Below are 12,970 nucleotides of genomic sequence, written 5' to 3' on the forward strand. Positions count from 1 at the left end.
GCTCGCTTCACATCAGCATCATCATGCTGCGTCAGTTGAAGGTGCAGTCTGCAGCTTCACCCGTTACATTCACAGTGTCGCCGCTATCTATCCTTCTCCAGCTGAATCTGGGACTTCACAAGCTGTAAATGCAAAAGAGGCCTCGTTATGCAGCAGCCACTTGTTACAAATCCCTTTTTGGATGATTAAAAATAAATGACACTACGCTGTGTACGAGCTTATAATTTTACAATTCTGTTTCTGTGTCTCTAAGTTACATTCATGACAAAAACAAGGCAACCACAAAGAGCTAAAATGCTGGGGTTACATGTTGACTCTATGCTGCATAGCTTTTATCCTCCTCGGACAACCACCATCCAACCCCACCTCCACCTTCTCTCTCTCACACCGTACACTCCCCCGACCACCAGTACTTTCCTCTCCTTCCATATGCTTGCCTCCCAGCAGCTGTGAGCACCAGGGAGTGAAGTCATGGCGCTGTAGATAAGGCAGACACAGACAGGGCAGCGTCTCATTGAAGCCTTTTAAAGTGACTAGGGGGGGTTCTGTGCTTGTGTGTATTTGTGTGTGTGTGTGTGTGTGTCAGCACATCTGCTGGGTGAGATGGTGAGATATGGAAGATAATGGAGTTGGGAACTGCATGGCGTTTGAGGTGGTGGTGGTTTAGAGTCGCTAGATTCTCACTAAAAAGGGCTCGACACAGCTCCAGAAAATGTTTATATGATAGCATAGCCGTTAAATAACGCATGTAATACTCCAACCCAGCAATACTGAAATAAGGATCCTCACTGGATTATGTATTCTCATTTATTATTTATATTCAGTCAAACCAATCACATGGCTCTTTCACTTACTACTGATGTGCATGTAAACACTACAACCCTTAAAGAACCCTACTTATTCTGTGCAGGTGTGTGTGCGCACAGTGCCGTGCAGGAGAACAACTCATAAAGGAGTGTGTGTGTGGGCAGAAAGAGGAAGTGTCAGTCAGTCTTCTCATTGGTTCACATTGTTGATGGTCTTGTTGTGGAGCTGCGGTGAAGGACACGGCAGTGACCCATGAAGCCGCTGCTGTTGCTGATGGGACTGCGGAGGGAGCTGGGGGTGACACTGAGACTGTGGGCGAGGTGGAGGGTGACACTGAGGGTCTGGCTGAGGACAAGTCTCGAGGTGGGATTGACGTTGCAGCTGTGGTCTCCGAGCAGCAGCAGCAGCAGCAGCAGCAGCAGCAGCAGCGTTGGCCTCCCTCTTGGGAGTGTTGTTGAGGATGTCCAGGCTCCGGCGGCTGGAGGAAATGACATCGGCGATGAATTTGGTGCATTCGGCGCAGACGTCGCGCAGCGTGCAGCCGTGAGCATACAGGTGGGGGAACTCCTCCTCCACTGAGCGGCGGGATAAGCTGCGCAGCGACCTGCAGAAGGACAGGGAGGATTGGAAAGGTCTATTTTATAAGAATGCACAGGTGTAGCGCAGGGGAAACCTGCCAACTGATGCAACAGAGTATTACTGTTAATTCTGACTCTGATATCAATGTGTGGAACAGATCTCACTTAGTAGCTTTTGATGAAGTCTGATTAATTAAAGTTTAACAGCCAACTCATAACTGCATTTAAAAAAATCAGTGAATTCCAATGGAACTGCTGCTCACTGGATCAAAGCACAAGACAATCTTTCACCTTGAAGTTTTCACCCTGAAGACTGAGATGTGAAGTTGCTCTATTGACCGAAAGCGAGCGGTGCGGACAGCTCTGACCTTTGAGGGAACTGAAAGCCAGACAGCCCAAAACAGAGGGAGCTGTTCCACTGTTACACCATCCACGTTTGTTCAGCGCTCCTCTGTTGGAGTAGAAACTGCTCCACAAAAAGAGTTCCCAGACTCTCATGAGACAAGAGTCAAAGGTACTGTACATCTCGGTCCAGTTCGCAACCAAAGATAGCTAGCTCGCTTGACTCGCTGTCGTGACCACAGACTCTTTATAAAGATGATACAGTCTGTGGTTGTGACTGACGAGCACTAGCATATGCCCTGGCTTGCTAGCCCGTTAGCACTTAGCTCACCAGTCATGTAAGTTGGTGAGTAAACCTGAAAGTGTTCTCTCCATCACCAAGCTTCTAGAAGCACATATTCTGCGAGGATTCAGGGATGAACTCTGCCGTGCAACTTCCTGGTGTGACTAGGCCTTAATAAAAAGATGCTTGAGTTAGGTTATGGAAAAAGTTTGAAGTCCAACACGGAACTAAAACTCTGGATATCTTGGTTTCTGCTGCTTTGATTTTGGCCTTTTTATATTTTAAATCTGTCTCTTCAGTCGCCAACTTCATGATACGATATGAATGTACAAATATTATATTGTTGTAGTACATTTATATTTTTTGAAAACAAATATGTATATTATTAATATATTTAATATAAAATCAACATATTCTTATAGCTGAAAAAATGCTCTTAGTAAAGTGTAAATAAATACAGCTCTGATTCCAATAAAGTTGGGACGCTTTGTAAAACATAATCAAAAGCAGAATGCAATCATTTGCAAATTAACTATGCCACTATGTAATTTCTTCCTTATGTCTTATTTTTCTGTTCTCTTGTTCACTTAGTTAATTGCGCCACTTATGTTTTAACGCCTTTGTTGTGGCAGCATATTGAAATAGAACACAAACTGATTAAAAGTATAATACAGTATGCTGTCTCTCAGAGTAAAGCAGCAATGTATCTGGAAGACTGAAGATACATTTCACCGTGTTTGCCTTTCATCACTAATGAAAAGATAATCTTTTCTGATTAAAATAACACTAACATTTGCTGTTATAAAACCTACTATTTCTGTCCTGGCTGCACGCTCTGGTAGTGATGAGAGGTGTTAGACAGCAGATCAGCACCACACCATGCCTGTACTCTCTCTCTCTCTCTCTCTCTCTCTCTCTCCAACTCCCTGTCCAGCTCTCTCGCTCCATCCCTCTTTCCATCCATCTCGCACTCTCACTTCCACGTCTGTCTTCACACAGGCGCAATGAGTGAGGATATAATGACAGCTGGGTAATTATTACATAATGGCTGCTTAGAGGCCTCGGAAGACGCGCCGCTCTGATTATATAACAAAGGGATGGGGAGGGGAGGGGTAGACACTGGTGATTGGATTGAATAGGCAATCTGCAATTGGTTGAGGTAAGCACAGAGGTTGGATTTGCTTAGGCTGGAGAAGGTTAGCAATCAGCGGTGTGAGGGCGGGGAAGACTTAAATAGATTTAACCTGTGTTCTTAAGCCAAGGTTTGCATTCACCTTGGACTGAACAAGCACTGTAACCGGCTGAGAGGACTGTGGAGAAACTGGGCCTGTGTGTCTACGTCAAAAGCTTCTGACATCCAAATGTCAAGTCAACTTTACCTTGAGTGAACTTTGGAAATGACGCAAAAAGGCAAATTGGTTGCGTTGCTGTCAGATGGGTAGAAGTTAATCCTCAGCAAGTAACTAAATAGTCACATATAGAAGAACAAGAATATAAGGATGGAAGCATACTAGAGGACCCTGGAGGCTGCAATGTTTATTACACCTTAATACGTTAAAATATCAACACAGCTTACAGATGATTTGGATTTTTAGCCATAGTGGTTCTACCTGTCAGTCTGTTGAGCCACCACTTCATCCAAATTGAAATATCTCAGCAGCTACTGGACGGACTGCCATGATGAATAGTACAGATATTCATGCCACCCTCAGGATAAACTGTAATAAACTTCAGTGATCACCTGACTTTTCATCGAGTGACATCATCAAATTGGAATTATAACTTGTCCTCTAATTTGGTGCAAATATCTCCGAGACATTCCCATCAGGTTCGGTATTTACTTTGTGCTAAGCAAATGTTAGCATGCTAAACTAAGCTTATAAACAAGGTAAACGTTACGTCTGCCAAACGTCAGCATCCTAGCACTGTCATCGGAGAACATGCAGGAATCCTGTCATTAGACAGAGCGGTGCTTCGAGCTAAACGCTTGGTGCAGCCTCACAGAGCTGCTGGCCTGCCTGTGGACAAAGTCTTGTCAGTAGTGAGACTAAAAATATCAGCTCTGTCACTAGATGAGATGTGATGCCTAAGAAGTTGAAATTTGAAAACGGGTGACACCATTCTGGACCAAAATGAAAAAGGTGTATCCTCTGAGGAGCATGAATGTGATGAATAAACATCACAATCAGATCCTTAGATTGTCATATTTATTAAAACAAAGCCATTTCTACTTGTGACCCAGTTATATATATGCCACAGGATGGTGCCAGTTCAAACAAAAATTGATTGTTTTTGATTCATTTAAAACATTTTAGGAGCCTTGAGATGTAAAATTAAGGAGGAATTCCCAAGCAAAAAGGACTAAAACAAAGTTTCTGAACAAAAATCTTATATTTGGGGTACTTGCCAATACCAAGTACTGATGCAAGTACTGAATAATAAGCATCACGGTTCTAACTTTCTCAGCACACACACAGGCACACACACACGCACACTTAACCTCGGGTCGAGTGCAGTGGCAGTGCAGCAGAGTGAGCTTTTTCCGTGTCAGTGAAGCTTCTCCTGACAGCTGTAGCTAAGCTTCCCTTCACGGTTTTTTGAAGCCGTGATCCTCGTCTGTTTATTTGGTCAAAAGTCTCTGAAGCACAGTCACAGCAGGAATCACATCTGATGCCAAAGCATCAGAGCAGCTCACTTCTCAGGTTAACTCCTCAAGAGGAGCCAGATCATAGTCTTTTCCAGAAGTGTTCACTGGCGAGCGGGGAAATTGTCGGGACATTCAGACCCAAATCCTCTCTGAGCCGCTTCAGCTCAATGAGAGGCTGTTTGGTAATATGGTTTCTATGATGTGGTGACGGCTGGGAATCTCATACCTCGACTCCAGTACACCGAGAAGACGCAAAAATCCTGTAATATTTGAAACTGACAACGGCTGGTCACCAAGAGCAATGTGCTGGGTGAGAGCTTCTGTCATTTTCACCGGCTGTGGGTTGGCTCTGGACATTTTCTCCCACTTCTCCAGCATTTGCTGCAACGTTGGCTGTTTCCCTTTCCTGCTGCTAGCATTAGCAAACTCCTTGAACTCTGTGTCTGTGTTGAGTTGGTTCTTCTCTTGACAATTTAGCAGAGCACCGTTTGCAGTCTGCTCTACTATTGTCATCATCATTTATCCTAAAATATCACCAAACTCCTCCTCCTCACCTACCTGCTCAACTGAAGTGAGGTTAAAGCTGCGCTGTCGTTAAGGGCGCGGCAGTATTGGAGTAGTTTTATCATTTAAAGTACAAGTACACACACACAGTTTTGAACCCAAAACCCGATCCTGGTATCAGTATCGGGACATCCTTACTCATTACCTTTTATTAAGTGTCATACAAACTTTTTGGCTGAGCCAAATTATGTACAAATCTCTCATTTTAAGTCAGCTTCTCTCTGATAGACAATGCAGACTCACTTATAGATTTGGCTTTTGTGTCCGTGGCTCTTTGGAGTGCTGTGGAAGCCGACAGTGTACACAGGAATATGGGCCATCTTCTTTGAGGGGATCTTCATCTGCAGCGTAGGCAGAGGAAAACAAGAGGAACACAATGAGACAGAGCAAATGGAAAGACAACAGCACTGTGAGGGGACGCAGCAGACTTAAGGGCAAAATGCTTTCATAGACAATAGATTCAAATACACAGACACGAAGGACTCCACACTCACACACCAAACAATCATGACCATTAGCTGTCACACAAATCACACAGTCACAAATGAACATATAAACTAGGCAAACTCGAAGATTTCAAAAAGATAAACCACACTAATACACGATACAGAGAGTCACAGCACCCCGACAAAGCACCACACACATCACTGAAAAAACACACAGAATCCAAACAGCCTGAATGTCAAACCTAGAGAGCACAGAGCCACACATCCAACACGGCCTGGACTGAGGCAACAAATGAAAACCAACAAAAAAACAACAGAAGAAATGACGTCAACAGAAATACCAGCCACTTCACTATGTAAATGTTAGCAAGTGGTACAACAACATATCATTTAAATCAATTCTTGGTATTGTCTTACAACGCAGTATGCAGCCAAATGAGCACAGAATCAGACTTCTAAAAATAAACAAAAGCGTATGATGCAGTGACTTCACTGAACACAGACTAGCAGGTTGTGACGTTACCTTTGCGCTGCAGGAGTTGCAGACAGATCTGTAAGACAAACAGATAAACACAGCTATATTCTTCATAAAATAACCATAATATATATGTGTGGGTTGACTGGGCTGTTGATAAATACCTCACTTACCACTATCTATAACTAGCTTGTCTCCAGTATTAATACTGTTAAAATATGTCACTGTATCTTAAGGTGGCAAATGAAAAGACAAAACTTCATTCACAAGATTCAGTTTTCTAACATTGCATATGTATCTGAAAGTTAATGAATGTCTTTGAACAGCAAAGCAGGGTCCCATTTCCCAAAAGGCTAAGATGATTGTAAAATCCATTTTACAAGCCCTCTAAAGCATAAGAGTTGCTTCCCAAAACATTTAAACTGAAGACACGAGCACCTGTAGGAGGCTCAGGGCATCTCTAGGAGCTCCATGAACCAAAAACTATGTTTTATTTTTAGGATTATACATTTTACCATGAACACTGATCTTTGTTAAGTGACATTTAATGTAAAATGAGAAGCAGTGTTTAAATGAGAAAACAAAACTACAGATGAATTCAATTCATTTAAATTTGACTACTTTCCGGACAGCAAATACATCACTCACTCTTTTCAAACCGTATGTAGACCTTCACGGTGTGAAATCAAATTTAGAGAAAACATATTAATGAGCAGTTAACTGAATGAATAAAATAGAAGTGAGGGTGGGCTGGGGCTTTGGCCAGATTCATGACCTCACTATTCCCTAGAAGCTTGGCTGTGGTCCTGGAACAAACCTCAAGCAGCGTTTCAAGATAAATGTGCCATGTGGATTAAACATTGCAGAAATACCAACGAGGTGAGATGAAACTTTTCTGTGATACCTTTTACACAGTAGGCAGGTAGACGGCCATGAGAAGAGAGGGAATTTCACTCTGCAGCAGCAGCAAACCTGAGAGCAGCACACACACGGTTACTGAGTCATTTACTGTAAACACAGGATAAACAGCCATGAGGGGAGTTCCACTCCACGCTGCTACCTTTCCTTTCTTCAGGTTATTGTAGAGCTCTTTGCTCTGAAGAAACTTCTCCATCTCTGCTTTGACCAGCACTCGGCGCACATTGATGACCTCATCCACCGTTAAGGCGAGACTCTCCACAGGGTGGCTGAACTCCTCCTGAACAGCAGAGGAGGAGAGGAGTCCATCATCTTTTACATAAAGTCTCGTAGCTGTTATTTTGACATCTATTAAAAGCAAAGCATTGCATGGTGGGACAAAAAGTAGTCTGTATGTTATGAGCACTTCTTTATTTGTTCCAATTGAAGTGGAGTTGCCTGTTTTTAATGTACACATGTGTATTGTAACGCAATCCAGCACCAAAGCCCTGCTATAAGTCCTGCCTCTGTGAAGCTTATCATGTTACATTCTTAATGATACCATGTCAGAGTTGTTGGTTTTTGTAAACTGCAGTTCTTTAGGGGATGGGTGAAAAAGGTGAGTGTTATTGTGGATGACTTAGGAGTCCTTGACTTAGAACTGAAAATCATTACATTATTATCATTATTAAAGCTGCACTAATCAATATTTTTATATAAACAATCGATCAAATGACTCAGCATCAGCTCCGATGAGCATTTTAGCATCTTTCTACTCATTGTTTTACTTTTATGGCGTCCAATTTTGCAGTTTTGGTTGAATCTCACTGCTCTCATTAGCGTCTCCAGCTGAAGCAGGTAGCTGTTTCCAGCAAAAATGCTTTCTGCTCAGCACCAAACAGCAGATAAAATAAGCTACTAGCTAGTGAACCTTCTGCATCTAAGCAGCCACGCATGAAAGTGCTAAATTTAAACGTCTGTGCGTCCACAATAACTGGGGAAAGTTCATCTGCTGATGAAGATCGTGTAACATGATGGAAAGCACAGACTAATTACTAAGTGGACATAAAAGTTGATAAGTTCAGCTTGTTCTTTTCGACTTCTAACTTGTTTCAAGGATTTTCTATACAGTAATTTCCAGAGAATATTTGTAACGGGTTGGAATAATCTGGCTCAATAATCTACATTTTTTCACTTGTTTTCAGAAATGAATCTTTCAGGACTCAACAACAGATCAAGATGACTTGATAGGATGAATTTTTCTGCAGTGCATTTCCATCACCAGCGGGACCACTGAGGCTTCACATGAAGCACAGCACCAACTTTGATGCGGACTGTGAATCTAACTCACCATCCACTGGTGCTCGTCTCCGGCCCTGGAGCCTGACGTCGTTTCTGATCCCTCTGTGGTCTCGTCCACTGAACTCAGAGACAGGCGGGCTGGAGAGGGCAGCACCCAGCCGTGAACTGGGAAGGAAGCTGAGGTGGGGGAATCGATGAAAAGTGAAGAGGCAGAGAGGTAACGATGAGAGTTTATCAGGGGAACTAAATGCGACCAAACCGAATGAGGACAGCATCAGAGAGTGAATGAGAGAAGGCCAAAAATCCCAGCCGAACAACTCCATGAATTACACATCAGTCTCTTTCATTCAGCTCCGTCTCAGATCTCATCTTTCAGAGTGCTTGTTGATCGACTCTAACACTGTCATGTATTATTCATCTGATTTCAGCCCATGCTGCTACATCTGTAACTTAGATCACAGTGAGAGGTCTGCTCAGCGGCTGGTCTAAAAGAGGAGCTCAGTTAACCAGTGGTGGGAGGGGGTTCAAAACAGACCACACACTGGGCGCTCCTTCGATCCTGCAAATGGAAGGTGTCAATTTGGCTCTAATGGAAAGCAAACAGGCTCGAGAGGAAGGCTGGAACAGGCCGGTAAACATCATCAGTACATATAATTTGGATCAGCTGCCGATGACAGCCGGGGCTTACAGACTTACACCCTCACATTCACACGGCTGAGGCTGGAGAGTCCCCTGTTGGCAAAGTCCTGTACTACATAATAAATCTCCATCCAGCTATAATTCGGCCTTGTCTAAGGCTTGTGGCATGCAGCTGCGTGGATCGGCTTGCAGCCATCTAGAGACTGAGAATGGATTGAAGTCAGGATTGTTTTTCAAATAATTACCTCTGGATGAGGACGGCCGGGCTGCTAATGCATGAATCATGGCAACTGAACGGATAACATCCTCCCCGTGGCTCATGTGCAGCACACAATTCAGAGCCATTAGCTTCTACCCTCCTTCACTCAGACTTTATCAGCACATCTTTATATTTGATTAGAATCCATCACAAAACTCCCAACAGCTTTATGGCAGATGTCAACTCCCTGTCAGCACGGGCTGTAAGGACTTTACCACCGTGGCCGAACACATTATTCAGCTCTTATTTATTTCAGTCAGGTAACAGTAATTCAATGAGGTTAGTGCTTGAGTTAGAAGTGAGGACAGGTTAGAAGCAGTGGGGACATAATGTCTCCACAAGAAGTAAATGATAACATTAAAGCATTTTATCTTCAAGAGGTTTGGGAAGCTTGTTAGTTAGTTAGCTTGTGCTAGTTAATACAGTACTGCTTTCGTTTCATGCCTCAAGGCAGAGGAGCCGGAAACTTTAAAAAGGGTGTTTCTAGCAGCTGCTGCATCGATGATCTAAGTGCACTCAGTTTAACTGTTTGTGAGGGTTGGGTTTGATGTCACTTTATGGCCAAGTTTGACATAAAAACATCCAAATCTCTAGTTCACTCGCCCAAAAATGAGGATAAAAATACAGACCGTACTGCTGTATGACTGGCACTGTGTCTCCCTCTCTTGGAGAAGAACTAAAACTGCAGCAAGTGTGAATCATCAGCCACAGAGGGCCAAGAGTCTGCAGGTTTTCATTCCAAACAAACATGACAGCAGCTGATCTCGGTAATTATCTTTCTTTCAGCCAAACACGAGAATCCGACAAATGGCAATGAGCTGCAGCAGTGTTTGCTGCAGACTGCTGAATGTCAATGAAGCCTGGCTGACAGTAACTGTAAAAGAGAGGGCACGGCTGTATTAACATGATTATTTGGCAGCAGACATTCTGACTGGTCATAGAAAGAACAGCACAGGTCTTTCTGATAACCTTAATGTTGGCTCTATTCTGTTCAAGTGTCCCAGTGAACCATGACAGCGTCGCAGTGAGCCTGCATGATTTCAATGGCATTTGGTAGAAAGTTAGGCCATGAGCAAACTGGATCACCTGATGTTTTTTTTTATGTTATCATGTGTTCATTCATAATGGACTTTATGTTTCTACTCATAACTCTGGAAGTAAATTGATTTGTCTTGGACTCATTGGGCCAGCAATTCCTATCCTGCCCTCCCCCTTTGTATGCTGAAAAACCGTCATGACCCTCCTCAGTGTATGAAGTGATTCTTCGATAAGAGTGGGGAAAACCAGTCATCTATCAACTATCAAAGGAGCCAAGTAGGAAGTTCATTCAAATAACATTATCCAGAACCTGAACTGCATTTTCTTTTTTCATTTCTTCTTCGCAGATTTCTGGTGTGCGAATCAAACTTTTCCCAGATTGGCAGAGGATTTTCACACAAAAGACACTCTGCTACACTGACAGTGAACCCGAGCCTCACAGTGAGCCTATTCATATCTGGGATTTGATGTGACTGACATGTTTTCTTGATGAGCATCACCAGTTGTTCTTTTCTTCCCTGCCAAACATTTGTCCATCTTGCATTCCTGAGTCAGCTCAGAATCTTTGAATCTATAACTAAAGCCGCCTTTATCTAATAAGCACCTGGAAACAGGTATCCATGCTTGTATCACATCTCTGCTTGATTACTATAATTCTCTGTATATGGGGTTGACCCATTTCACCCTCTACCGACTTCAAATGGTCCAAAATGCAGCCGCTAGACTTTCAACTGGAACAAAGGACAGGCAACACATCCCTCGTGTTCGGGATCATCTGCACTGGTTACCAGAAAAAATACAGAATTGATCTGGAAATCTAACTATTTGTTTTTAAAGCATAAAAATAGATCAGCTCCTTAATACATTAACAACCTGTTAATTCCATCCTCCTCCCCCAGGTCACTTAGGTCATGATCGCAACAGCTCCTCTCAGTTCATCACTCATTCCTTCAAACGAAGGCGACCAAGCTTTTCCTGCTGCTGCTCCATGTTCTGAAATAGTCTCATGTCCTCTCTTCTACCGTCCTTCTTTTTTATCAGATGATGGTTTATTTCTCCTATTCCATCTGCCTTGACTGTGAAGCTTTTTGGCTCAACTCCTTTAATTTTGCTATATAAAATTATATTTGCTATATATATCAACTGAGTCCCCTGCCCCCTGCAATGACTCTGTGATCTTATGAGTTATTGCCAAATGTCTGTAATCAAGGCCTATTTAATAAAAATCTGCTAGATTTCATAGTGAATTTCACTGTGAAACACTTCCTAATTAAATATAGATGACGTGCACAAAGCTAGTCCAGGTAGTCTTAGAAAAATTTAACAGCAAGTAGCCCCGAGGTGCCGCCATGGCCAGAACTCTGTGATAATTAGGGTGATTCACTCAGTGATCATTAGTGGCCTGGACATGATACATCTCAAGGCGTTTATCCTGATATGAGAATACTGACTACATTTTCTACAGTTTATCATAAGCCTATATAATTCCAACTTGGAAGCTTTTATATATTCTTCATAAATCAGCATGATGGTCTATGGAAATCCAGACTATCATCTTCTGAAATACACTCTAATAATTTGGAGCCTCTGTAGAGGCATGCACTGTTGGTTTTGTAAAAGGTTTCCACTATTGCAGAGTCAAAAACCACCATCTCATGAAAGTGTGAAGCAATCAGACTCCATTATCAACTTTCCTTCTTTCTTATTTAAACTGCAGAAGCTCTCAAAATTCTGTGATATTTATGAAATGTTAGCTTTAATCTAAAATGAGTGCCCTGAGGGTAATAAGTGTATCGCTCTATAAAGAGAAGTTGCCACTAAAAAACTGAAGAACTATTACCAAGGATAATCAGTCTACGTTTACATACTGACCTCTGTAATTAGGAGGCGGCCTGGCGCCGGTCAGTGTCCTGGATCGCGGTCTCTCACCCCTCAGCCTGACCGTCCCGTCCAGCTGGGCCGACTCAGAGAGCGAAGGAAGCATTTCACCACGGAGCAAGGCCAGGTCGTGCTCTGAGAAGGAGCGATCTCTTTTCAGAGGTGTGGGGGAGCTCTCTTCCCTCCTCAGCTCCCCACCGTCTGGGGACTCCTCCTCCTGCAGTGGGGCGAGACGAGGAAAGGGAAGTGAGGGGGAAGAGGTAAGGAAGGGTTTGTAAAATAAAGAAAAGGCGAAGGGAAGTACTGAAGGCAACACAGGATAAGATTGTGCACATGGAGAAGTTCTATCAAGCTATGCTGTGACCTGTTCAATCATGATATCAAGCATAGATCACATCAGTTCAAGACACAGCAGCAGGGAGCTCAGACTGTGACAACAATGTGAATGGAGTTTTTTTTTTGCATCATAAGGACTGGAAATTGATGTGCATGATACACAGTGACATTAAATAACTTTCAAGTATCAAACAGTAGACCAGTAGGTCTTGAATCCTATCACTACAGTATGATGATTCGATATTATGACGTCCCAGCGACCTCCTGATGTTTTGGTTTTCGTTTAGACTTCCTTTTGTTTTTACAACACCCATGCAGCACATTTTCACTCATCCACTTTCTGCACTACTGACTTGACATATTACTCCCATCTGCTTGCAGCTTTTTTTATTATTTTGCTGCAAATAAATTACTTTGTTATGTAGTTTACCCATGTGTCTCCTATTTTTGTCCCGGTGTAAGAGCTGGGCTGTGACAAT

The 12,970-nt window shown here is 42.9% G+C and overlaps 1 protein-coding gene across 1 annotated transcript in view; it reads right to left on the reverse strand.

The window, feature by feature from the left end:
* spire2 (spire-type actin nucleation factor 2) overlaps positions 1 to 12,970 on the reverse strand; it is a 31,581-nt gene continuing 18,611 nt past the window's right edge. The window contains exons 9-15 of the mRNA XM_041939335.1: positions 12,150 to 12,372; positions 8,391 to 8,518; positions 7,203 to 7,340; positions 7,047 to 7,114; positions 6,191 to 6,218; positions 5,465 to 5,562; positions 1 to 1,411 (exon numbers count right to left, since the gene is read on the reverse strand). Coding sequence (XP_041795269.1) covers positions 997 to 1,411; positions 5,465 to 5,562; positions 6,191 to 6,218; positions 7,047 to 7,114; positions 7,203 to 7,340; positions 8,391 to 8,518; positions 12,150 to 12,372 — 1,098 coding nt within the window. The 3' untranslated portion in view covers positions 1 to 996. The remainder of the gene's footprint in view (positions 1,412 to 5,464; positions 5,563 to 6,190; positions 6,219 to 7,046; positions 7,115 to 7,202; positions 7,341 to 8,390; positions 8,519 to 12,149; positions 12,373 to 12,970) is intronic.

Source organism: Chelmon rostratus, chromosome 6, assembly GCF_017976325.1.
Source record: "Chelmon rostratus isolate fCheRos1 chromosome 6, fCheRos1.pri, whole genome shotgun sequence".
In the NCBI taxonomy this organism is placed as follows: domain Eukaryota; kingdom Metazoa; phylum Chordata; class Actinopteri; order Chaetodontiformes; family Chaetodontidae; genus Chelmon; species Chelmon rostratus.